Consider the following 25,284-nt stretch of genomic DNA (forward strand, 5'->3'; position numbering starts at 1 on the left):
ATATTAAATATATTAAATATATTAAATATATTATTATTATTATTATTATTATTATTATTATTATTATTATTATTATTATTAATTTGATGGTAGTGTTGTGTGTTTATATGTGGTTCTGGTCAAAAAGTGAATTTGCTGAGACACAAACAGACCTCCGTGCGTAATTTACGCGTCCCTGTCTTTGCCAAAAAAATTTTGCGAAACATTCCAGGAGGCTGTTCCTTGTTGTTTTTCTAATATCGATCGGTGAGGGGGGTTATTCCTCGGCCCACAACTTATGGAGAAGTTGGACAATCATCATTGAAGAGAGGCCCCCTTTTCTGATTCCTGTCTGCAGAATCGCACCAGCTGGACGCGTCTGACTGCTGAAGACAGTGACCATCCCGTCACCGCCGAGGGAACAGAAGCCCCGTGTGGCAGCGTGATATTCATGTCAGTGGTGTCTGTTGAGCGAGAAGAGGGGTTTCAGGCCCATTTGAAAACGCGGCTCTGCAAAGGGTGATAACTTGTGTTCTAGCGCCACCTTCCTTCAGGATGAGCGTCAGGACGCGCCGCCGGTGGGGTTAAGACAATATTGCAGGTAATTAAAACCAAATGAGAGCGTGTGAGCTGTGAGAATTCCTCAAAGTGAAACGGTCAAAGCGATGCCAGTCCACAAAGCAGGTGTTCAGAGGTGCCATGTGGAAATTTGGCAAATAAAAATATCTGGCCGTCGGGTCACAATTGAGGAGAGTGTCAGGTTTGTTTACCATTTGACCATTACACAATTAGACGTCTCTTTCCAGCCTCGCTTTTTGACTTTTACCCCTCTTTACTTTCCCATAAACTTTAATCACACTTTCGAAAACTAAACCAGATCATTTTCACCGTAATTAAATAACGTATGAAAATTGAGATCACTTATTCGGATGCAGCGAGAGCTGAGACTCTGTGTATATCTCCTGCTTCTGTGCCGACTGTTTCTGAACGTTAAGCAAAACCAAAAAAATTAATGAAATGAAATAAAGCCAAGTAAAAGTTTTAAGAACCGTCGGCACGTCTAAAAACAGTCTAATCTGATCCTGTGGTGCCATCTTGTGGTCGTATAAAATAAATCCAGTGCCCACTCTGGCGTCTGGTACCTGATGTGTTCATAGACCATCCGTAAATTGAGAATAAATCTCCGAGCCATGTCCTCACTCTGGAGTTTGCAAGTGGGCGTGATGATAACCTCTTAGTTAACATGGCTCATTGTCTCCAAACGACAGAAGTCCTCATAGATGAGAAGCAAATTACTTTCTTGTTTTCTGGTGGGGATAGGAGACGGGGATGCTTTGCTCAAGGGCACTTAATCAGTTTTAGGAAGTGAGTGTCAAAAATAGAATGGTTATTACACATGTTGGAATTCATTATTGAACGTACATACAAAACAAACTGTTCCTGAGATAAAACATGCATTAGACGCTGCGTTTTATAATGAAACGTATCTTTCTTTTAAATATAAACAATGATAAGAATCATATAATGTAGGCTATAAATAAGGATAAGAACACGTGGAATCTGCTCTGTTGTCTACATTTAGAGCAGATGTGCACGTATTTGTGAACTTTTTCTTTTCTAAATTAAAAAAAAAGTAAAGCTTTTTATTTCCCCCCTTGCTTCATTCACTATTATTACATAGTAATTGTAATTATTTTATTTGAAGAAATTCCGCCTCCCATGAACGCAGCACATTGCTCCCAAAGCATTGGCGCCTACATTTCCCATCGGTCACCTCTCCGCCTGTACTGTGCGCCAGTAATCTTTGCTCGGTCAGGAACAAGCAGCCGTCGCAAGTGACAGAGGACGAACTGACAGAGCAAGGTTGTACGTAGCTACGTTTGTACATCATGCTTTCATATTTTAGAGTTTTAGACGTTCAAAGTTGTAATTCTTATTCAAACAATGTCGTTTATCTCCTTAACTCGAGTATAGAAGTGCAACAGTAGGCGCTTTGTTAAGCTCCCAGCGTGTGTTATGATGCTAGTCGTGCTCATGCTAAGGCTCCTGCCATCAGTTAGTCTTATCTAACACACCAGACACACACACGCCCCCCGCAGTGTGGCCACCATGTAACTATATGTGGTCAAAAACAGACGAGACGAGATTTGTGACGGCGGGAAAATGTTTCTGTATCTTCTGTTGCCCCAGCTAGTTTTCTGTAACAGCTCTGTGCTGCAGCAGCCAGGCAGCCTTTTTGGTTTTTTCTCACCTGTAAGTAATATTAAGCCCACGACAGGAAGCTGTGTGGGTTGTGTAGGACTCTGTTGTACACAATGAGTTTGTTGCGCACTCACACTCTGTGACCCTGACAGGTGTCCAACATGTCTGTGGATTGGATCGGGTATGGATACGCAGCCCTCATCGCGTCCGGGGGAGCCATTGGCTATGCGAAAGCAGGTATGTGTTGTGTTAGGTGGGAGAGAGAGATTATGACGTCATGGTACCTGAAGTCTTCATTAAGTTAAAATGTGTTAGGATCATGAGGATATTGCTGTGTTGTTTGCTTTCTTGTTGGGTTTTCTGGTAAACATCGCTGAATCTCTGATACAAATAAACTCATCCCCTTTGGAAGTCTTCAGTAAGTAGAATTTGAATGACAATCTTAGCATTTCAAAATGACATCATTGTCCTTATTATTGGGCTTAAACTAATGATTACTTCCATTAATAATCTGCTGATTATTCACATGATAAATGATCAAAAAACTGTATGAACTTGCTTATCACAGTAACCCAGTGCCCAAAGACACGTCTTCAACCTGCTCCAGCACAAAATACTCTTCATTTCCTGTCATAAATGAAGGACAAAAGCAGCAAATCCTTCCATTTAACAAGATGGAACCAGCGAGTATTTGACTTTGTTTTTGCTTGCCTGAAACGAGTCGTTGATTATCAAAATAGTTGGCAAGCTGTTGGAAGCAATAACCTGAAGTATCCATGTTCAAATTATGTTTCATGCACTTTTAAACTAAAATGTCACTCCCATAACACGCAAGACTGTATGCTGCTCATTCTTGTGCTGCTGTGTGTCATTTCTTCCAGGCAGCGTACCCTCTCTCGCTGCTGGTCTTCTCTTTGGCGGCCTCGCAGGCTTCGGCGCCTACCAGATCTCCAACGACCCCAATAATATCTGGGTGTCACTCGGTCGGTATACTAAGACTGTCCTGTGCTTGCTGTGAATGCGTTTGCATGGGGACACACAGGGTAAAGAGTTTCCCAATGAGAACAGTAATGTGTCTCTTGGGTTAACATTTTCTTGGTGTCTTGCAGCTACATCAGGAGCACTGACCGGCGTCATGGGAAAGAGATTCTACGGATCCAGGAAGTTCATGCCAGCTGGCTTGATGGCCGGAGCAAGGTATAACTAAACTGTCATACCTCTATAGCTACTCAAAGTCTCTCTAAGGTCAATAACCGATATTCCTGTCTTGATGCTTTTCTGTTTTTTGGTTGGTGTACAATCTCCTGTGTTCTGTGCATGGGGTCTGATATTATTGTTCTGTTCCAGTCTCCTGATGGTGGGAAAGCTCAGCATGGCATTGCTCCAGAAACCCCAGGAGTCTTAACGGAGTGTAGATTGTGATGTGAGCGCCCATCTTCTGTTTCAGGAGCTTCTTGTCAACGTTCGTCATTCACTGTTGAACATTAATCAATGATTTTGTAAAAAAAACAAAAAAAAAACTTGTATATTTAAGGATGAAATATAGTACCTTGTTTATATAATAGGAATGTTTGTCTTGTCTTTTCTGAATGAATGCAATAATTCATGTATTTATTGGTATAAAATGTTTACAAAATGTTCAGTTATTCCATTGCATAATACAAAGAAGAGTGCAGTTGTCCTACATCATCAGAATAAGTAGAAGTAATCCTTTTTATAGACATTACACAGATGTTTGTTTCTTTATGAGTGACCTATGTCGAACAAAAGCAGAGGGATTAATGCATTGGAGGAGCGGTTAAAGAATGACTATCATCAGTAAAACAATACTTGACAATAAAAACTAAAGTAAAAAAAAAACTACACTTAAATCTGAATCTGAATATCCCAACACTAATTGGCTCACACTGGTTCCTTCAGGAACACAGTGGGATTGTCTTGCAGACAGAATCTTGGTTCAGCATCATGGCAACAGTCATCAAAACACAGAGACTCCTTGCACATTCACAGTAGCATCCTACTCGTCTCAGGCTCTCCGGGAAGAAAACTATCCAATTGTGGCATAAAAACATCTCCTAAAAAGAATGACACGTCATCATGTACTACATGATTTGTGACCTTACTACCAGTTACCTTAATATGTTCTGAAGATGTCATTATTTTCAGGGAACATAAGACTTTGAGTGTGGTTAAAACTCAGTTTGGGATTAACATCCTCATTCAGTGACACGTACCACTAGGCAACACACTTCATACACACTTCATACTATCTCCTTTCTGATCTATCGATTTCCACCATATTTGGACGTCCAGTCCACCCTGCCGTGGACCGGCTGTGCGGCAGGAGCTCTGGTCAGAAGATTACCAGAGGTTTTCCCCAGGGCTGAGTAGCTGCTCCCCTTCATCTGAGTCCTGTCCGCCCTCCTCTTCCAGCCCTCGTAATCTGGAGAAACATGCAACTCAGGCTATTAATCCATCTCCAATACATCTATACATATACAACCGTGTATCTGTCTTCATGAAGAGCTTTATTTGTATACGATGCAGAACACCTTCATACCATCTTAAAATAGATATAACTTTTCAAGTATCAAGATAAAACTGGTTTTGTAAGACAGAAAGCAATGGTCAAGGAAAACAATACAGAAAGATAGCTTTTCATTTGTAAAATACAAACACACAACTCAGGCATGATTATAAAAAAAAAAACCAACCCTAATAAAAACTATTAGAAAATGCTAATACCTTCATTAGCTTCACCCAAAGACGAGCTGGATACGGGCTTGGCCTTTGCGGATTTTGATTTGTCTTTTTTATTATCAGGAGAAGAAAGATTGACTGAAAGAGTGAAGAAAGAGAAGAGACAGGTCCAGTGAGTTAAGAGCTTGGATGGAAATACTGCAAGTCAGAAAATAAACAGAAGAGAGGAAAAGGGACTTGGGGAGCGGGGACGGTTGAACGCAGGATCACCATACAAGAGAGAGGTGACTCTGACCGGGCATGAAAACTGTGTTTAGTGAAGATGAAGTTTCGGTGATAAGTGCAACCTTTTTGAGCCGGATAAGTGGGGATGTGGGGAGGCTATCGGTGATCTTAATTACTCTGGGCTTTACATAGATGGAATAAAATCTTACTTGTGTGCTGGCCAGCCAGAGGGGCGAGCTGGATTCTCTGCCCCACCGAGCCCACCTCTTTCTTTTGGAATGAGGGCATGTAGGCGCTGGAGAGGTTGTATTTGGTGCTTACAAAGTTCCCTAAAAGAGAAGGCATACATAGTTTATTATGTTTACCATTTATTTTGTAATGTGTTTTACTGCTATGCCCTCAAGATACCCGACCACAATGGGCTTGTAGCCATGTGATAAAGGCTAAGACAATGTGCACCTTTTAAAACACAAAAACACACAAATGAAGAAAACTTTAGTCAACACACCTAATAGAAGTTCTCACACTCGGCTTTATTATTTCTAATTATTTGTGTGTGTGGTTGCTGCTGCATATGCAACAGCTACTGAGGGCCCAAACAGACGACTAAGATCAAGTGATTGAAGTCATTCAACTTTCCCGGCGACACCATCGGTCTGCTCCAGCAGCAGCCACAGATGGTTATCAGTATAATTAGTGAAAAGCCTCATTGTTCCCTCATGAAGATGTTGTGGTTGTAGTGCAATTTACCATCTATTTAGCAACTGGAGTCCTTAGTTCTCTGCCTAAACTGTGTATTTGTACCCTTGTCTCCTGCAGAGCCTTTAGCAGTGGGTACTCTTTCACATGTTAAGTCGCTGGCTGAATACGTGAGGCAGCCACACTAACTACAGCCGCAATGTTTACACACAAAAGAGCTTTAGCATGACAAGTAACTTATAGCCGAGGAGTAGGAGATATCTAAATGTACATCATTGCTTGAAACTGTTAAACAAAACCACAACAGTTCACATGAAGCCATCTAAATGAAATACCTTTGGAGAGATCAATTTTCTCCAGTATTCTTTCTTTAACAACAGTTTTCTCCGGAGGGCTTTCCTCAGATTTAGAGGCATTCTCTTCTAGGCTCACAGCGAAAGAGCAGAAGCGACATGCAAGCGAGCAACAAGAGAGAAAGGAAAAAGAGTGAACAGAGAAATGGATTAGAAAATTGACAGGAAAACAGTAACTGCAAAAAAAGAAAAGTTGTATTCATGAGTAACAGGTGAGTAGTATCAAAACAAACGTGGGTGTGAGTGCTGGGACAAATGAGCAGGGGGGGTGCAGTTGAGGGCCATTTAAGAAACACTTGATCTTACACCGACGGTCTTAATCTCATGAATAACAAATGGAGAGAGGGAGACAAGGTGAAAGAAAGAGACAGAAGGAGGGAGCACAGCGGGGGCCCATATTGTGTGTCTGTCTACATGACAAATGATTTATAGAGGTGTCCCATCTCTAAAGTCGCAGACGCTTAGGCTCGCTCCTAGCAAGGCTCTGGCCGACGGCCCCATAACTACTGATTAGACTACATCATTAGCATGTGCGTCCCGTCGAAGAGGACAGGTCATATTATGTAACAGTGTTTGACACTGACAGTCGCCAGGTTTCCACTGCACGGCGAGACACACTGTCGCCAGGGCTTGTATCTCTGAATAAGCAGGTTATTGTCTAATTTTCTTGCCAAATACAGTATAATGTTCTGGTATACATTTTTGAAAAGATGGAATATTTGCTGGAAGGCTGGAGGAGTTTTGTTTTCTTTGGACACTACAAATCTGCATATTTTTATGTGCGATTCAGAAACTGTGTAAATCAGCAGTGGGTACACTGGTTCAGGAATGGGTAAAAGAAACGAAAATGAATGAAAAAGAGTGAACTATTGACTAAACAATCCAAACACAACGTCCGGTTAATATAACAGGACACTTGCGCTCGTCTTTTTGTTTTCTTATGAGAAATTGCTTTTGGATGTCATTTGGGATCTCTATCAATCGCAGAAAAGAAGCACAGTCATTTCCATTAATATCCTAAAACACAAATAATTATATCCCCTTTTACATTATCAGAACTCTAAAAGCTGTTGACAGAAATCACAGTTGTTTTCTTACACCTGATTTCGTAAACATGTGGCGGAAACTAAATTTGAAAGATTTAACAAAGTGAAATCGGGAAACCTTAGCCCCGTCCACTGACTGCGCACTCAATCAAACCTCTTAACACCTCTTCATTAGACATCAGTCCTCACCTGCGTTGGCTCTGGCGACAGATAATCCGCCTCCAATAGGAGCTAGTGGTTTGTTTACAGTGTTGGAGGAGTTCTCCCACAGGTCACGCAGCGTCATACCACTCATCTCCTTATCTCCAGAAGAAGTCGGATTCTTGCTGATCAACCCTAAAGGAATCAGAGAATCTGTGATCAAAAACCAAGGGTACGAAATACAAAAAAATCCCCATGTTGCATTTTTATGAATGATACAATGCCTTTTTTGTTAATACTTGATGTTCTGATTGTTTTATACACCTGGTAGTGTTACCTGGTAAGTATCGTGATTGGCTCAGATAGTGTTGCCGTGCAGCAGATCCTGGGAGATTGGAGTCGATTTGGCCAATCTTAACATTGTTGGGTAACTTAGTAACAGTGCTAAAGGAGTACAGGGGTTTCTGCTCCTTAGGCCTGAAAAGAGAAACCAGACACTCAGAGGTCCTTGCCAATAAAAAAAAATCTTACAAAGTCTTGAATGTTTTTCCTACTGCTGTTGATGCCTTGAGACAGATACGTCAGAAACACTGCATGTACATTCAGAAATGATTTTATAAACAGACAATGATAAAATGCTTCATGACTCGAATAACCGATTGTCAACTTAAATCATGCATGATGCATGAGACAGCTACATTTAAAGCACATTTTTAGTACCCTGCAATGCAGTAAAAAAAAACAAAAAAAACTTCAGCGTCAACGCTTAAATCTTTGTCAAATTGCCAATCCATATCTGTTCAGACCTTGCAGCACTTACTGTGGGCGGTGCTCCTTAGGGCTCCTCTCCTCCTCTGCGTTCCCCAGGCTGGGTTTCTTGGAGTTGGATGCGGCGGTTTCTGAGGGGTCAGATTCCTCCCAGCTGTCTGTGGTCTTGGCCACCGTCTGGCCCCAGCGACGACGGCCACTCTTCAGTGCCCCCATCCCACCACCACCACCACTAACTGTGTTCTCACCGCCGAGCGATGTCACCTTCTGCAGAAGACAATACAACAGCCGCCCACACAAACGGTTACAATTGATACAATCTGTCTTACTAACTTAACTCTAGCTTTCTGCTACTTTTATTGTCCTAACAGTCAAACTCCTTCATATATGTGTGTGTGTGTAGTAAAGTTGGCATTCCAGCATAATATGGAATACAATAAAACAAAGGGTCTATTTCTATAAATACACTCACTGCATGGCTGAGGCCTGCTGGTTTACTCTCAGTCTGAGGAAGGGGGATCTGCTGAAGAGGCTGATGCTGATGCTGATGTTGATGCTGATGCTGATGCTGATGTTGATGCTGATGTTGATGCTGATGCTGCTGTTGGTTTCTAGAGGAGGATGTAGACGCTTTGGAGTCAGATGAAGACTGCTGGTGTTCAATTTTGGGCTCAGAGGCCTGCTTCTGGGCCTGAGGCCTGGTCTGGACCTTCTTCACCTCCTGGCTCTGAGGTCGAGGCCCTAAGATCTGGCCCACCTGAAAGTACGGGTAACGTAGGGACTAAAGAGGGGGAAGACAGGAATGCGGATTATTATTCAGGAAACTTTCTCTTGTACTTTCCCTGTCACCATATATACACTGTAACACCGGAGTCAAGGAATTTTTACCCTGTCCAAGCTCAAATCTTAGTTGTTTTATTCTGTTCAAATAATTACAGATTTTTAATGAGTATGTACTTATGTTAAATTAATCCAAACACCAGATGTGCATCCCACACCTGGGAGTTGTGTAAGGAGAGAACGGAAAAGCCTTGTCAGCCGTGCTGGGAAGGTGTTTCCTATGCAGGGCCCAAATGGGTGATTCATCCCTCTCACCTGGGTGTAAATTATATCTAAGCACCTGGCGATGTGGTACATAACTATGGCACAGAGCACGCCAGCAGAGGTAGAACATTTATCAGTGGCAAAGGGAATAAAGCACTACTAAACATAACTAGGATTATAATGTAATCTTTGTACCAGAGCTAACTTTAAACATGAATGTAGTGGTGAGTGCTGCACTGTCACGGTCGTTGCTTCCCTTAGGAAAAGTGTGCATTTTTGAGTATAAACTTTATAAAGAGTCAAAGCACCAGCCTTGATCTCAGATTTTTAGACCCCACCCTGAGGCTTTATCCTGCCTACCTGTACAGCAGTCGGTCTTTTCTTGGGGTCCCACTGCAGCAGGTCCCTCATCAGGGCGATTGCTTCGTTGCTGGCATTTGGGATTAGGGTCTTCAGGTGGGTCGGCACACACTGGGGGAAGCGGAAGTTCATAGCAGAAGCCAGCTGGTAACCCTCTGGCCAATCCGTCTAAAGGGAGAGACAATAACACGATTATTCATGACTGTGTTTATTGATCGGGTCAACAGATTTTCTTTAAATCATCAGATCATTGAGGATTTCATTTCAGCACATGACAAGTTTTGGGTAATAACAGATAAAAAACCTTTATAACGACTGAAGTTGAATAATTTCCACCCTTTTACATTCAGTTCCCTCTCACCTTTTTGACAGTGCCCAGGACTTGACAGATCTTAAAGATCTCGTCCACCTCACTGTTCCCAGGGAAAAGAGGTCTGAGAGTGTAGAGTTCTGCCATGATGCAGCCCACAGCCCACAAGTCAATAGGAGAGCTGTAGGTAGACGACCTGAGCAGGACTTCTGGAGCTCGGTACCTGGACAGAGAACACACTCAAATAAAAAACTCACACTGTACAGTTAGATTGTGAATTGGGCTAAAGCTCCCCTCTGCTTGAACTCACAAGCAATCAAGCACATTCTTAAAGATGCACAGGCGTTCTTCCGTGTTTTAGATGGCTACTGATGCCTGGCTAGTGCTCTCACCATCTCGTTGATACGTAGTCCGTGTAGGGAGGTTTCGAGCGGATTTCTCTGGCCAGTCCGAAATCTGCTATTTTGACCAGTTCTGGGCCCATGCACAGGAGATTCTCTGGCTTCATGTCTCGATGAAAGAAACCTGTGGAGAGGTTAATATCAAGCTGAAGCCAGCTTTTAATGGGGACTCTAAATGGCTATTGGAATACGGCAGCTATTCTACATCAGTATTTACTGTACATTCAGTGCAAATGTTGCTTAGCACAGCATTCAGCCACTATGAGAAAAGGGAAACTGAGGAGCTGGTGAATGGATGTAAGTATATTTGCCTTCCACAGCAGTGGCCCAGGTTTGAAGGTCTCTGTGTTTATGACCTGATTATTCGACATTCAGCATTTTAATGATTTAACCATGGCCACATTGCTTAAACAAGCTGGTTAATTTACCTTATCTTACATACATATATATATATTTTTTATTTTAGCAGTGCGTTTAGCGACTGCAGTATCAATATTCATGTTATATTTTGAAAAAACTCATCCAGATGGCATTACATTTTCCTAAAAATGTATTCTGCCGATTAAAAATAGTTGCGTAAGAAGCAATTTGTAGATTGAATGTAACATGATGAAGAGACTTCAAAACAACCAACTTCATCTTTCTTTTTAAACTTTTAGTGATATGAAAATCAGACATATCTGCATATACAGTATGTAAAGGCTTAGAGGTATTAAGTTATTATAAAATAATATAACATGAAACAAGACTTTATACAATATCAGACACACTCATACCAACAACTGGAAGGTCATGCAACTTTTAAGCAGGTACAGAATGATAGAGTAGAGCCTCTTACCATGCTTATGTACAAAAACCAACCCAGATAGCACTTGAAACAGGATGTTCCTAATTTCATTCTCTGAGAACATCTTGTTCTCTCTAGCAGCAGAGCGAAGAAGAGATAGAAAAGGAGGGAAAGAGAGGTAAAAGAGAAATGAAAGAAAAGCAGTTAAAATAAGGAGAAGACCTGGAGAGGACATGCGTTCTGGATGTGTGGAAGCCTGGGTGGGTTCTGTGCATTTAAACATGCCCAAAAATGTATGATTGAGTTCCTGTAAGACTTTTAAAACTCGCATCCCTGCATATGAAGCATCCACACATCTGTTAATTATAGAAATGCAGACAATGTGTTAAAGTAGATGAGGTAGGTATGAAAGGTTCGCAAACTACAAGATTCATTTCAATTCATTTGACTTTGGTTGAAATATTCCATCTTTCACAACTTTACAGTTTTCTTATTATACTTGAATACTCATTCAATGAATCTTGCAGCATGCAACCACTATTGTGCAGTTCCGAGGCTTGGAGGGAACACGGCACACCTACCGTGCTTGTGAATAAATGACAGGCCTTGTAAAATCTGAAAGCTTATGTTTCGTATAGCTGATTCAGGGAACAACTTTTTTCTGTAAACATAGAATTGACAGAATTCTCATGAGCCTGCTAATGTTAGCATCGATTACACACAGAATTATGTTTGGTCTTTGTACTCATACATTTAATGGAATATTATTCTAAACAAACAAAGCACACATATAGTCACTAAACTAACTGGCTGTAAAACATTGGTGCTTCCTCGGCTTGTCTGCTTTCTGTCTTTCCCAGGTGAGGCAAGTGCAGTGCACATACCTGAGGTTTCTAAACTAGCAAAAACATTTAAGCTTCCCCCAGAGGGCTTAAATGGCAAGTGCAACCTTTTGAGAGCATGGTGACAGAAATATGATATATTTCCAAGAAAAACATTGGATCCCATCAGATTATTCAAATTCTATCAGAATATCAGGTTTCTAATCTGGCCATGTTTTAGGCTTCAGTGGGAAGGCTCCTCTCAAGATGCTACCATCTGGAAACTTTGTGTTTTGGTAATGGCATCAAACTAGACCTGAACATTTGCATTGTTAAATATTAATCTTCTCACCTGTCCTTCATAAGTTGGTAGAGGTTCTCCTTCATATACTCAAAGACAAAGTAGAGGTGATCGTTCTCCCTGATTACTTCCTTCAGCTTCACCACATTCGCATGGTTCAGCTTCTTCAGTGACTGGTGTGACATATCATGGGAAAAAGTAGGAATGTAATCACAGGTTTATAACTGAGATAAACACAGAATTGTTCTACAATGATGTTAAATGTTTGTAATTATGAATCAGGCAGTACCAGAGAGCAGGAATACTGATAAGGTAGTTAGCTTCAGTTTGGAAGAGACGTAATTGTAAGGTGCACATTGTTGCTTAAATCACACAGCATTATCTTCTCAAGGAAAACTGACTTGATTCTCATCTCATGTCTCTCGCTGTTGCCAATTACTGGAAGTACTGCTGCAGTAAAAAACATCCCATAACCTGCCCGTAGTATCGCCATCCTTACCTTCACCTCTCTTAGGTTCATACATTCTTCCCATGAGTAAAACTTCCTCTTCATCCTACAAATGGAAAATCAAAACCACACATTGATTTGGAGCAGAGATCATACATGCATCAACCAAAGAATAGAAGACAGGCCTTATATATTACACCTGACATACAGCAGAGTTGCTATCTTTGCAAAATTCCTTTGTGTGTCTCCATCAATAATTCAGTTTTTATGAGGCGTCTCTAATTTCAGTTCATTTCATTGGACGAACAAAAGCAGCCAAAGCTTTAGATTCCAAAATGAAGGAAGTTCACACTCTAAACTAGACAGGCTTAATCATGATTTTTCCTACTTGAATCAAGTAACATACATCATTACTCAGCCGATGTATTCCATTGTCAGTGTTATGCTGCTACGTGCTGGTATATGGAACACGTTTAGGATCGCTGATCTTCTCTGATCGGCGTTACGTCTCCCTCCAACTGGAATTATGTAAGAATTACAGAACTTGCACATATCTGTTTCTCCTCTCTGGGCTCTTGCCAGTTTACGGTCGTACCTTCAACAATGTCAGCAACCCGACACACTCCTTGTACTTTCACTCCCTTTCACCGTCACCGCATGTATTGTCTTGCATGGTAACCAAATGATCAACCAGTGGACGCATCTCCCGGGTTTCTCATCTATTATTGAGCCCTGCTGCCATGCTGCTGAAACAAAGGCGTGTAAGCTAGTTTGTTTGCCCTGGTGATGGCCGGAAACCAGGAGCCTTTCGTCCTATTTTTTCTTTTTTATCAGAATGATCTTTATCCAGTGCAACCACTAGATGCCACCCAATACCACACAATGGACCCTGAAAGACATGACACACTCTCTCTAGCAGAATTTGTGTTAATATTGTCAAATACCAATCATCACAATATTTTTATATAATATATTTATATTAAAGCATTTTTGTATTTCGATATTTCTTGCCCATAATAACAATAATAATAATAATATATATTAGATTTTGGGGATAATTATTGGTGCTTCATATTGAGCCAGGCCAACATATCGGTTGACAGGTATTAGATTGGATCACAGAGGTAGCAGTATCGGTGTATATGCTGTTATTGGCAGGTAGGAAAGCTTCCTGCTTCTCTTCCACATCAGTGCGCTGTTTCAGTGTCATTTTAGACACTGAAGTTATTTTTAAACTCTAAAATGCCTGCCATCGCTACATCCATCAGGTGTTTGAAAGCCATGTTTGAGAGATTTTGATTTTTGATGAGTTGATATAGATTGATAAGCGTGAATATCGTTAACTAAAACAGTCCATACTATAGGCTCATGGACGACATTTAAGCTACATCTCAATATCCATATGATATCCGTTTTTGTCATACTCTAACAATGAGATGCAGTATCTTAAATATTTAGACGAAACAAGTAAAAAAAAAAAAAAAAAAAGATCAATATCCTCACCTCTTTATAGCCACCAACTCTCCAGATTCGTTGCTTCTCCCCATAAGCACACTGCCATAGGTGCCATCACCCAGCTGTCTCAGGGTGGTGTAACGATTCATCATCTCTCTCAAGACGGTTTCATCAGCTTGTTAACTTTCCTTATTCATACAAAAGAGTTTTGGAAACACGGCGCTGATTCATCGATCAATTTTCTCTCCCGTTTCCCGTCCCCTTCTGCTGGAGAGACGTCCTCGTTGCACCTGCCTCTCAGGAAGAGTTCAGTCCTTCTTTACCCAGGAGGCAATATTGTCAGCTGGGCAGTATGTGACGACGCTCACCAATTCTTTTAGTTCAAAACTCATCTTGCAGCGACTGATCCCTTGTTGGAAAGGTTGGATCCTGGTGATGTAGGTCAGCCAACAGTTGACACTGTGCCTTTGCAATCCTTCAGTGACAGAAAAGAAATCCGGATCAGCAGCAGGGACCACAGGTACAGTAAATCGGACAGCCTTTAGAAGCTTCACCCGATCCTGAAAACCCCCCAAAAGATTTCTAAGAGATCTGAGTATAAAGGTAACCGAGGACCACTTCTTGTTTTTCCGTCAGTGAGGAGGATTAGGCGTGTGTCTCGCTAGTAGGAGGCTCCAACATGACCACCCAAGGGAGATGACACAGCCAGCCTTAGGCAGATTAGGCCTACAGGGATGTAAATAGGATGTTACATCACCATCATTCTGACCGGCATCCACTACCTGCCTGGCAAGAGGATCTGCCACAGGCCACAGCCATCACATTATTACGCTGTACATTCAGGGCTTCTTAAGAAATGACAAAAACAAAAACAAAGCAGTTGTCAGACTTAGGTGAAACTGGTATACTTGGTTTTCCTAAATACATGGCTGTCCACTGTTTTGTTTAAGATTGCAACATGCTGCTCTAAATGTTTTCCTAAATTATCATGTGTCATACCAACATATATTTCACACCGTGCTCATGTCTGATAGCCAGAGAGAGAGACAACAAGGTAAACTGAGAAGCCCTCCTGAAACCTTCTAAGCTTTATCCTTTTGACTGGAGGATTAATGGTGGGCTGTCCAGTGCTTGTGCAGTTTCTGGAAGACCCAGAGAAAGAATGGGCCAAAGAATATGGATCATAACATTCCAGTTATTGAATATAAATGGATATACAGCTTTTTACACATTCAGAGTTTCAAAGGTAAAACCATTTCAATAACTGTATCCGAATGTATTCCATACATTATATTCCATCATCCTTAAGGGTAAAATCTCATTCAATTCAATGTGGTGCACTATCAAAGACCTGAGCTTGCAAATAATAAGAAATGAAAGCCTAACCTTTTGGAGTGTGAGCTGGCGTCAGCTATTTCCATGAGTGTGGTGAGTCAGTAGAATCTGTATCATTGAGTGTTGACCTGCTGTATTTAGGTGCAGGTAAGCCAAGGGCCGCTAAACAAAATGAGCTTAGTGTTTATATCACCGAATGGGGCCAGGAGTTCCCATCCAAAGACAATTTCCAGCTCTACGACTCTGACTTAATGAACGATTAATCAGCACAATTACAAATATGTAAATGTTTAAAAGATTTGCCATCCTTTCTGCAAACTGTTTATAGACTCCACTTTTCTTCCCCTCTCCTGCAAAGTAGAAATGATTTCTCCAAACAAAACCCTTCTTGACTGATATCCAAGTCTCACTGAAACAATAAGCAACAGGACAAGTGGAGAGGCCGGCCAGCGGACTGCTGGCCTGCTCTCAGCTTTCACATATGGCAATCTGTTGTGGAGGGATTTAAAGGGAATTAAGATGTAGCCAGGCCACATGACAGTAGGAAGCCACCCAAGGTTAATTTTATTGAAAACACACGTGGACACTAACCTGACAAATAAGATTAATTCATCATAATTTATCAATGTAAATGTTTCTCTGTTTCCCATGAGTCTACTGTCACACATATTCAGCACACAGCAGGCTATATCCATGAAATGCAAACAGTGACGAACATAACTGCGCAACAGTTTTGGCGAACTAGCCTAGCCTCTGTTAAACACACAGTGCAGTTTATCAGAAAAGTGAGATGAAACAGAGAGAGACTTGTTGTTGATATGTCAGCTTTGACAGTTCAGCTCCTCAGCCATGTTCGTCCAGTCCAGACCTCTGTTTCACCCCTTTTTTCCGTCTTTCTCTTAAAGTTTTAAACTCACCATTTAGGTGTGTAGCTCCTTTCCTCGTCTTCTGTCTGTGCCAGCTGACAGCACGACGTTTGTTCCGATAAAACTCGCGTAATATCTGAACCTCGAAGCGTGTGTGTATGTGTGTGTATGTGTATGTGTGTGTGTGCGTGTGTGTGTGTAACTGCTTCCCATGGAAACGTACACAAAAAAAGCGACGCCTGCCAGGTGACAAGCGGTGAGTGCTGGCGCAATGCTTTGTGGGAGTGCAGAAGTGTAAAACCTACAATTCAGTTGAGGTTGACTGATAATTTGAAGCTCTATTGACAGAAGTATTGTATTCTGTAATTGTAGCTCTATAAACAATTTCTTATAATATTCCAACCCCGAATAGGCTGAAATTATTTGAACCATACGAAACGAGAACTACAGCTGCAAGTGAGGCTTATCATTATTTTTTTATTTTTATTTTGCTAGTATGTTATAATACAGCAAGTTTTAAAATATTTTTCTATAAATAGTTGGGTAGGTACGTAGGTATCTGTCATTTGTTTCCCGCAGCATCCACAACTTGTCCAGGATGACAAAAAAAGTGACGGAGTGTGAGCTCTGTACTTCACAACCTCTTTGGACACAGTGGCAGTTTACGTGCTGCACCGGTAGATGGAGCTATGGAGCTGTGCTTTTTTATATATATCCACCAAGAACCAGCTGTGGAGACACAAACACATCTCAGGCATTTAAAAACAAAAAGTTACTTGAATATTATAATATGATTTAATATAACTGAGTATGTGTAACAGGGAGCTAAGGTATATATATTAGTTGCAACGTGCGTAATAAAAGTAATGAATTCACCAACAGGGTTTATCAGAGCGCCTGACTGAACACGCAGGAGTTTTGGAATCAGCCTGTTGGAGAGCACTGACAGATAGTTGTGTCATTCCATCACATGGATGAGATGATTCACATGAGCTGATTAATGCTGCATAGGCGTTCATCCGTGCGGTCCACACGTCACGTTTTGCTGACTCTGAAGCACGACGAACGTGCAATTAAGACCACTTTGAGACGACTCTGTTATTTTTGGCCGTGTGTGTGTGTTGTGTTTGCGTGTGTCCAGTGGGTGGTCCTCACACACACACATAAGGCAGGTTAAGCCAAGAAGCAGCAGAAGGGGGAGATAACAAGTGGAATTGTGCTCTAAGAGGATTACCAGCGTCGTTAGTCACTCGCTGGTCTTGTCGATGGATGCCGGTTGGAGCGCAGCGCACCGCGACGCCGTCCAGTAACCTGTCGTTAACCGGGCGAGGAAACGGGTCACACTCGATCTGGTAGTCGGAAGGCCTTTTGAACCGGCGGTGTCTGTGGATCAACAGCGACGTTATAGGATGATCCGTGGTAGTTTTTGCCCGCTGGGAGCGCACGGGAATCTGGCACCGGGACTGGCACCGGGACTGCACCAGAGAGCGGTTTCCTGAGGGGGCGGTTTGGTGACAGGCTGTTTCTGACATGAAGACCCGACCGGCGGGGATCGGCAATGTCAATGCAGACTGGATGGGCTCGCTCCCCTCCAAGCTCAGTGCCATGCCCCTCAAGCACCTCGCCGTGCCAGGTGAGGACGTCGTGCGTAAAGATGTTTGGCCTCTCCGCTGCGCATTCATCTGTCCATCACACCTGGATTTATACCCCTGATAGGAAAACAGATCTACAATTCTGGAAAGAATGTGATATTAACACTGCCACATATTGAACATGTTATTAAATAAAATAGGCTACATATGACTTTCTTCCATACAAATCATCATTTTTGATTGTCTTTTCCCACTGCCCCATTCCCTCCTTTTACTGTTATTATCCTTTATTTCTTTCTATTTTCACTTGTCATCACCATCCTCTTTCTTCCAGGTTCTCACGATTCTTTTACCTACTGGGTGGACGTGAATGCTCCTGTGGGCCCCGATCAGAAGCCATTTGTGAAGTACCTGGCCACCATGTTCAGCGTCGTGGCCAAGAAAGTCATGGTGAAGTGGTCCATGACCCAGGTACTGAGTTCAGATCAGTGCCGTGTCCAAACCCCACCATCTGGGGAGCCAGGCAGTTTATAGATCACATTTGAAATGACATATTCTGGGCAGATTTTTGATGTATGTGCCTTTCGCACAATAACAGATGTGTTGGGTTGTGTTGCCAGTTGTGATGTCTAATGTACAATGTGTGTGTTCCTAGAATCTGACATTTAAAGAGCAGCTGGATGCAGGAATCCGCTACTTTGATCTCAGGGTCTCCTCCAAACCAGGCGAGGCTGGAAATGAGATCTACTTCATCCACGGCCTGTTTGGCCACAAGGTGAGCAGTGGTGTAAATATTCTCTGACATTTAAATGCTTATCATTGTGGCCACTGTGCATGCCTCACTGTACTTTATTATTGTGTATTGCAACCTGCTCCTACGGTCTGACATCAGTGGTGAATGTTCTTGTCTTTCTAGATCAGATGTCTCTTGTCCTGAAATGATCAAAATGTTGCTTCAAATACGTCAGCGTGTTCAGCTGTTTCTAGTTTAATTCGTCTCGTTTAACAGCATGAACTTGAGTAGTGGTCTTTGTTTTCTCATTATTGTGTTGTTAGTCCCCGGCTGATGTTGTTAGTCGTTGGGTGGAGGCGGCCGTGCGCAGGGATCAAAGGTTGTGAGTTTGGTTGTAAACATCCCTCTTCTGAAATGGGTCATCCTGACATGCTCCTGTCCCCTGTATGACACAGTTTTTGACTGCACGTGTCATGACATATTTCATGGCTGCAGTGTAATGGTGTTTTGAATTCCACTAGTCGGTGAGGCATTTGGGACTTTAAAATCATGACTAAGACTGTGAGCAGTAGCCTTTTTGCATCAGCACATGACCAGTAGACCTTAAGGTTTTTTTTTTTTGAAATATATTTATTGAATTTTCTTATTTCATAAACAACACCAAACACAACACAGCTGCTCAGACATAGCATGGTGAGAGAGTTGACAAAGTAGTAATGGTGGTAAAAAGGAATAATAATGATTAAAACAGTGGCAGGCATGGCATAGTATTGCATCCATCCCCCTCTCCTTATACTCTATATCAGAATAGAAACATAAGGGAATAAGCAATAGAAGAGAATATACAATTTACAAAGCCAAGAAGGCATCAGCTTCACAATAAGCAAATAAAAATAGAAAAAATACATAAATAAATAGGTAAATAAAACATTTTTTAAAAAATTTAAAAAAGGGGTACAAAGGCAGACTAGGCAGACTTAGGAAAGTGATACGAGTATCTGAAAGACCCAGCATGAGGCACATGGGGTCCATCAGTATTGAAACACCAAAAATAGCAGAGAGTTCATTTGCAATATCAGACCAATACAAATGTAGCTTCACACATGACCAGAAACAGTGAATATAGTCACCAGTTTCAGCCTTACATTTCCAGCAGAGTGGAGAGGCATTGGCATCCATTGTGTTTTTGAGAACAGGCGTTATATGGGTACGGTGCAGAATCTTAAACTGGATGGATTTGGTTCGGTTGCAAGTGGATATATCCATAGCACGAGTCCACACTTCCTGCCAGTCAGCCTCGTCTATAGAGATGACCTTAAGGTTTGATAAAGCAAGTGACCTCCAACTTCTCCATCTGTTCTCCCCCTCAGGTTCAGGACGGCTTGTTAGAAATAAACGCCTTCTTAAGCAGACACAGGAAAGAGGTGGGACGCCATTTGAAAATAATTTTTTTTCAAAGAATAGATCCATGAGTGTTATTATAGATGGATCTTTTTGGCCCACTCACTGATTGATTTGGATGTTTTGTTTGATTTAGATAGTGTTTCTAGACTTCAACCACCACTACGCAATGGGCCCGGAGCATCATGTGCACCTCATCACCATGCTCCAGGAGGTGTTTGGCAGCAAGCTTTGTCACAACTGTGCAGTGGAGGCCATCACTCTGGACTACCTCTGGGCCAAGAAATATCAGGTGACATCAGGTGTATTAACCTTGAGTACTGCTCATCAAACCCATTTTTAGAGACTCCAGTGACCTCAGATCAATAAAAACTCATTAATCATTCCAAAGAAAGCTATTTCCATCTGGATTGTATAGTCTTTGCAGGAGATTAAAAAAATATAATCAGCATCTAGGGAATGCTCTCTATTGATTATGCAGCATATGTGCATATACATATAGTACACACAGGCAAGTAAAAGCAATGCAGGTGTGGGTTTATCCGAAGGCCCACTTAACTCCTGTGGTCAGGTAATCCCTGTCGCCTGTGACTCTCCTGGACAGGAATTAGTGGTGAACGTCATCCCATTAACACCGAGCCGCCTCCCTCCTTTCATGGCGTTTACCTTTTTACGCTTTGTTTTCTCGCGCTTTCCTTTTCTTTTTCCATCCTATTTCTCTCTCTTCGCTTGGACTGTCTCTCTCGTTCTCTGCCCTTTCCTTTACATTTCTCATCGCCCCCTTATGCCCCGCACTGATCTCGCAGTCTTCATTTTGTCCGTTCTTCATCCTCCTCCTGTGACGCATACACACACTCACAAGATTTAAGACGTTTGTCGTTCATATACGACCTGTGTGAAATTATTTTGCGGGGTATAAAGCAATGTAATATATTAAAAGGCACATAGACACAGAACGTAAAAGAAATAAAAGGTAGAAAAGAAATAAAGGTATAAAGGCATATATATATTGTAATATATTACATATATAGACAGGAGAAACCCATGCTGACATGCATCTTAATGTCGTGTCTGCATGGCTGTAGGTGCCTGCCTGTGTCAATACTATCAGTTGAATTCCTGTTCCTATGACCCTAATCTGTGACTGGCTTAGTTGGCAAGGGAGAAGGAGAGAGAGAGAGAGAGACTGTGTAGAGTGCGCTGAAACCCAGTCACTACTCTCTTTGTTTCACTGCTGAATCACTGTGATAAAGAGTGGACGAATCAAAAGTCTTTATCGGATTAAAATTTAAACAAAATCGTCACAGTTGCTTCATTGGGATATTCAAGTCTGTGTTTCCACTGAGACAATACTGTTAAAATGTGTAGCTATTACTGTAAATGCTGGGCTGTGGGATAATTCTACAGTGAACTTTAATTTTTAGCCCTTTGAACGTATCTCCTAACAACTTTCACTATTCTTCGCTCCTCAGGTGATTGTGTTCTACCATCATCCAACAGCTCAGGGCATCTCCGTCATGTGGCCCGGCAACAAGATCCCCGCTCCCTGGGCCAACACTACCGAGCCTAACAAGCTCCTACAGGTCAGAAACGTTCAAACCCCTGCTGTGATAACGATTTACCAGCACACGTACATATGTCTTTTATCTAATTCACTTCATTTCCATATCTCTCTCTCTCTCTTAATGCATCTTCTCCTTGCTTTTCCTTTTGCCCCCTTTACTCTTTATGTCACACGCAACTGAGACATCTTATTTAAAAAGTTATGTCTCCGAAGATCTCGCATTAAGGGGTGATTTACATTAGACTGTTGTGTTTTTGTTTGACATTCTCCCGTCTAGTTCCTGGAAAATACACTGAAGCAAAGAGCTAAGCAGGGCTCCTTCCATGTGTCTCAGGCCATCCTCACACCCAGGGTTAACACCGTGGCCAAGGGCCTGGTCTGGGGGCTACGTAGCTACCTGGTGGAGAGGTCAGTGGCTAAATATGGGTGTTTTAGGGAGGTTTTGTCTGAGGAGGGTGTGGTGGAGTATTTTAGATGTATGGATATAATTAGATAATTAGTATGTCAATGTCAAATGTCTTTGGTGATTTTAAAACATTAGTGCTTTTGTCAAAATAGTGAGAGTGCATGTGCTCATGCATCTTCAAATCTTGTCCTCTACTTTCATGCTCAACTCTCAAATCTGTGGCCAGTAGAGGGCAGCACAGTAAATGCAGCAGATGTCTGCAGGGTTGCCAGGTTTGCACATGGCCATGACAGGGGAAACTGAGAATTTGGGGACCTGTTTTCATGTGAGCGCTGAATGCTCAGTAAGACCAAAATAGGGCTTGCATTGAAAATAAGCCATTTTAATGAATCCCTCTCTTTCATTTAGCTCTTAATTTATATAAGCCATTCTTAGAGTATTTGTTGTACACAGCTTATTTATACTCTACGGAAAACTTCTTCAGTTCATTTAACATTCATTGTTCAGGAATTATGAGGATCTATTGAAAAAGATGTAATATAACAATCATTATTATGCTTCATTAGACTATAATCACCTGAAACTAAGTATCATTGTGTTTTATAACTTTAGAATGAGCATTTCATTTCTACAAAGGGAGTGGGTCCTATTCCCATCTGCCATGCTTCTATGGTAGCCTACAACTGACAAACCAAGCTCTGGCTCATGAGTGGGCCTTTTTGTTAGTTGCTACCATAGGGGAGGGTGAGGAGTATTCAGTTGCTTGCAATCTGCAACCATGCCACTAGGTGCCACTAAATCCTACGCAGCGGACCTTCAAATCCCTGCAGCTATCCTAAGCAAGCAATACAAATGTTGATAAATTGGAAAAACTATGAATAAGATGTGCCGCGCTACAGTGCAGAGCCACTTTGCATATCCACCCACTGTGTTTACCTGCGTTAAATCACGTGCAAGTAACAACATGCTGCTACAGAATAACCCCATACACAGCTACACAACATCGTAACACAAGTTATTCTTCCAACAACATAAACATAGAAGAATTATTTGTTGTCGCAAAACCAATGTGGGTGAGTGTGTTTCAACTATCTATAATTTAACAAAACTACAACCTCCACAAATCTTTATCTTTATAAATCTTTATCTCCATCTTCTTTGTGACAATATTCTGTCACTTGACTTATATCCAGTAAGGATTATCTTTAATCCTCTTTATCCAAATCCAAACTATAGGGGATCAAACAGAAACACATTTCATCTCACAGATAAGACATCTTATTTCCTACGAAATGACTAAATTATTTGCACAAACGTTAGCAGCCATCTAGCTCGCTGAGCCCAAGATTGAAGTGGAAATTAACGGCGGAAATCCTGACTTAGAGTACATACCCACCAAGCCCTTACATGCTAGAAACAGCCACCGTCGCTGGGGTGTAAAACTCACGAAGGGACACTCTGGCGAGACAGGAGGTGGCCTAATTTTGCACTTCCAAGGAAATGGGATTGTTTATCACCACTGGGTAAACATTCTGACTTCCTGGTTTTGTTCTGCTGGCGGCTCAAGCATAGTGGAGAATTTTAGGGTGTTAGAAGTGATACGGCGACAGAGTCATGGCGTGTGCGTCTATGCCGAGAACCAAAAACAGAAAGTGTTTTGAATGCAAAGCAGTGATTTTGAGACAATACTGGCGAGCCAGTCGACCACTGACAGACAGACACAAACATCACTCCCTTTCACTTTTCTTCCATCGGATCTGTTTTCTCCAACACCACGATGCTGTATCTGAAAACCTTATCAGCATCTTTTCATGAAATTTGGTGGACAGCTAGATATTCAGCCAAGGAACAACTGAGCAGAGTTTGGCAATGTTATAGCCATAACCATAAACCTCACAGAGACAGAAGCTTGGCTCAGGATACATCACTCGGAGGTCAGGGAATCAGTTTCGTTTCGCCATCTAATACAAACTTTCTTCCCTTTTGGCTCCAGAAACCTGCCAACCATCATGTCCTGGGTCGAGGCCCAGAGGCCGGGGGTGGACGGGGTCAACATCATCACCTCTGACTTTGTGGACCTCACAGACTTTGCCAACATTGTCATCAAACTGAACAACCTGCTGTTGACTGAACAGGGACACAAAGCAAGATGACACACGTCGGCACAACGGGACTAAAGTGTGCTGACCTGCAGGGTGGAGGAGGGAGAGGAGAGAGTTGGGATGGCAGATTCTTCCCCCGTTGTTGGGGTTATAGTTGCTGCGTAATGCTGGGGTACTGGGAATTTGTTTCTGAAAACATTCCACGAAGTTTGTTTTGATAATAATATATAACATTAATTATTTTTAATGTGAAGTCAGACAGAACCTAAGGAAGTTTAGCTTTTTTAATTCAAAAAGATGTACTTGAGTGTTCAAGACTGCCATATGAACTTTTGTCCACATCTAACCTTTCCTAAGCAGGTTCCAGGCATTAATCGTGAAATTATCCAGTTTTTCAGTGATGGCCCAGAAGAAGAAAACTAAGTGAGAAAGACTGACACTATATGAATCAATCAATCAATCAATTTATTTTAAATGTTAATGAGAAAATGGTTGTTCGGCCTCCTAGCACACTTTTGTAGGCCAGATGCCCTGGTCAACTGGACATATGTTGAGCATTCCTGCTCTAAACGGTTATAGGTATAGGAACTCAGCAGTTGACTCAGTTTTTCAGCCACAGCATCATGCACAACATTAAAAAGATGGAGAGAAGCTGCAGCTGAGATCACAGACCACAGGGAATGCCCAGTGGCATTTTTGTTTTACCATAATCATCATACGGTCACATCAGTTATCCCACAGCCATGGATGGCTTCATTTCTGGATTCCTTTTCCTATGTTCAAGTTTGGGTGAAATGTGGAAATATATCACAATGCTACTGTCTAATTTCAATTCAGCACAGGTCAGTCACAGCCGCCACAGCCCCGGGGACTAACTTCTATGGTTTCAACATCAGATGTAACAAAAGTTATCATTTTGTTTTTCGGTGTTCTGATCACATCACATATTCTTTTTTAATTATAGTTAAAGCCAGGATCACACTTTTTTTTTTCTTTTGCTTTTGTTTCTCTAATTTCTCTAAATGTACTGTACAGAAACTTTAGGTATTGCCTTCATTGGAACTTGCCTACACAATAGACATTTTAAAGAAAGGTGATTGGGACAAATCTTCGGTGTACAGACTCCTAATAAATGCAGTATTTTGTTCAAGAATTTGAGAGCTTTTGCTTAAAAAATATGCTAAATGAGCGAAAGCTGGGTTTTTATCTCTCGTGCTCCAATAATTACATGAACATAGGGGAACA

General features: G+C 41.7%; 3 protein-coding genes across 15 annotated transcripts; 2 read left to right on the forward strand and 1 right to left on the reverse strand.

The window, feature by feature from the left end:
• Nucleotides 1–1,722: 1,722 nt before the first annotated feature.
• Nucleotides 1,723–3,749, forward strand: tmem14ca (transmembrane protein 14Ca). Of its 3 annotated transcripts, none has more exons than XM_030398990.1 (5): nucleotides 1,723–1,842; nucleotides 2,334–2,418; nucleotides 3,063–3,164; nucleotides 3,291–3,378; nucleotides 3,529–3,749. In XM_030398990.1, the coding sequence occupies exons 2-5, from the start codon at nucleotides 2,343–2,345 to the stop codon at nucleotides 3,584–3,586; spliced, it is 324 nt and encodes a 107-aa protein (XP_030254850.1). In that variant the 5' UTR covers nucleotides 1,723–1,842; nucleotides 2,334–2,342; the 3' UTR covers nucleotides 3,587–3,749. The 3 variants fall into 3 exon arrangements, with proteins under 3 accessions (XP_030254850.1, XP_030254851.1, XP_030254849.1); XM_030398991.1 differs by having other exon boundaries at nucleotides 1,730–1,845; XM_030398989.1 differs by lacking the exon at nucleotides 1,723–1,842 and adding an exon at nucleotides 1,929–2,232.
• A 22-nt stretch (nucleotides 3,750–3,771) lies between these two features.
• mak (male germ cell-associated kinase) lies at nucleotides 3,772–16,489 on the reverse strand. Of its 11 annotated transcripts, none has more exons than XM_030398977.1 (16): nucleotides 16,293–16,488; nucleotides 14,089–14,515; nucleotides 12,637–12,691; nucleotides 12,189–12,310; nucleotides 11,067–11,149; nucleotides 10,220–10,352; nucleotides 9,879–10,050; nucleotides 9,518–9,685; nucleotides 8,586–8,894; nucleotides 8,166–8,380; nucleotides 7,683–7,822; nucleotides 7,394–7,540; nucleotides 6,141–6,227; nucleotides 5,316–5,435; nucleotides 4,927–5,019; nucleotides 3,772–4,624 (listed from the first exon to the last, which is right to left on the reverse strand). In XM_030398977.1, the coding sequence occupies exons 2-16, from the start codon at nucleotides 14,190–14,192 to the stop codon at nucleotides 4,464–4,466; spliced, it is 2,109 nt and encodes a 702-aa protein (XP_030254837.1). In that variant the 5' UTR covers nucleotides 14,193–14,515; nucleotides 16,293–16,488; the 3' UTR covers nucleotides 3,772–4,463. The 11 variants fall into 11 exon arrangements, with proteins under 11 accessions (XP_030254837.1, XP_030254838.1, XP_030254840.1 ...); XM_030398978.1 differs by lacking the exon at nucleotides 11,067–11,149 and adding an exon at nucleotides 11,597–11,676 and having other exon boundaries at nucleotides 16,293–16,487; XM_030398980.1 differs by lacking the exon at nucleotides 4,927–5,019.
• A 792-nt stretch (nucleotides 16,490–17,281) lies between these two features.
• Nucleotides 17,282–25,189, forward strand: plcxd2 (phosphatidylinositol-specific phospholipase C, X domain containing 2). The gene is made up of 8 exons (XM_030397821.1): nucleotides 17,282–17,874; nucleotides 18,168–18,304; nucleotides 18,489–18,608; nucleotides 19,937–19,990; nucleotides 20,104–20,259; nucleotides 21,440–21,550; nucleotides 21,809–21,939; nucleotides 23,931–25,189. Exons 1-8 carry the CDS (start codon nucleotides 17,772–17,774, stop codon nucleotides 24,088–24,090), a joined length of 972 nt encoding a protein of 323 aa, XP_030253681.1. The 5' UTR covers nucleotides 17,282–17,771; the 3' UTR covers nucleotides 24,091–25,189.
• The last annotated feature ends 95 nt before the right edge of the window (nucleotides 25,190–25,284 follow it).

Source organism: Sparus aurata, chromosome 19 (assembly GCF_900880675.1).
Source record: "Sparus aurata chromosome 19, fSpaAur1.1, whole genome shotgun sequence".
Classification (NCBI taxonomy): Eukaryota; Metazoa; Chordata; class Actinopteri; order Spariformes; family Sparidae; genus Sparus; species Sparus aurata.

What these genes read in the sequence shown, in the direction of transcription:
- plcxd2 (XM_030397821.1), top strand. Translation starts at nt 17,772, where the DNA reads ATGAAGACCCGACCGGCGGGGATCGGCAATGTCAATGCAGACTGGATG. An exon ending in CAAGCACCTCGCCGTGCCAG is followed by an intron (nt 17,875 to 18,167) that starts GTGAGGACGTCG and finishes TCTTTCTTCCAG; the next exon opens with GTTCTCACGATTCTTTTACC. An exon ending in AGCCTAACAAGCTCCTACAG is followed by an intron (nt 21,551 to 21,808) that starts GTCAGAAACGTT and finishes TCTCCCGTCTAG; the next exon opens with TTCCTGGAAAATACACTGAA.
- tmem14ca (XM_030398989.1), top strand. Translation starts at nt 2,143, where the DNA reads ATGTTTCTGTATCTTCTGTTGCCCCAGCTAGTTTTCTGTAACAGCTCT. An exon ending in TAATATCTGGGTGTCACTCG is followed by an intron (nt 3,165 to 3,290) that starts GTCGGTATACTA and finishes GGTGTCTTGCAG; the next exon opens with CTACATCAGGAGCACTGACC. An exon ending in GGCTTGATGGCCGGAGCAAG is followed by an intron (nt 3,379 to 3,528) that starts GTATAACTAAAC and finishes GTTCTGTTCCAG; the next exon opens with TCTCCTGATGGTGGGAAAGC.
- mak (XM_030398977.1), bottom strand. Translation starts at nt 14,192, where the DNA reads ATGATGAATCGTTACACCACCCTGAGACAGCTGGGTGATGGCACCTAT. An exon ending in CAGCAGGCCTCAGCCATGCA is followed by an intron (nt 8,381 to 8,585) that starts GTGAGTGTATTT and finishes TGTCTTCTGCAG; the next exon opens with AAGGTGACATCGCTCGGCGG. An exon ending in TGTCGCCAGAGCCAACGCAG is followed by an intron (nt 6,228 to 7,393) that starts GTGAGGACTGAT and finishes CTGTGAGCCTAG; the next exon opens with AAGAGAATGCCTCTAAATCT.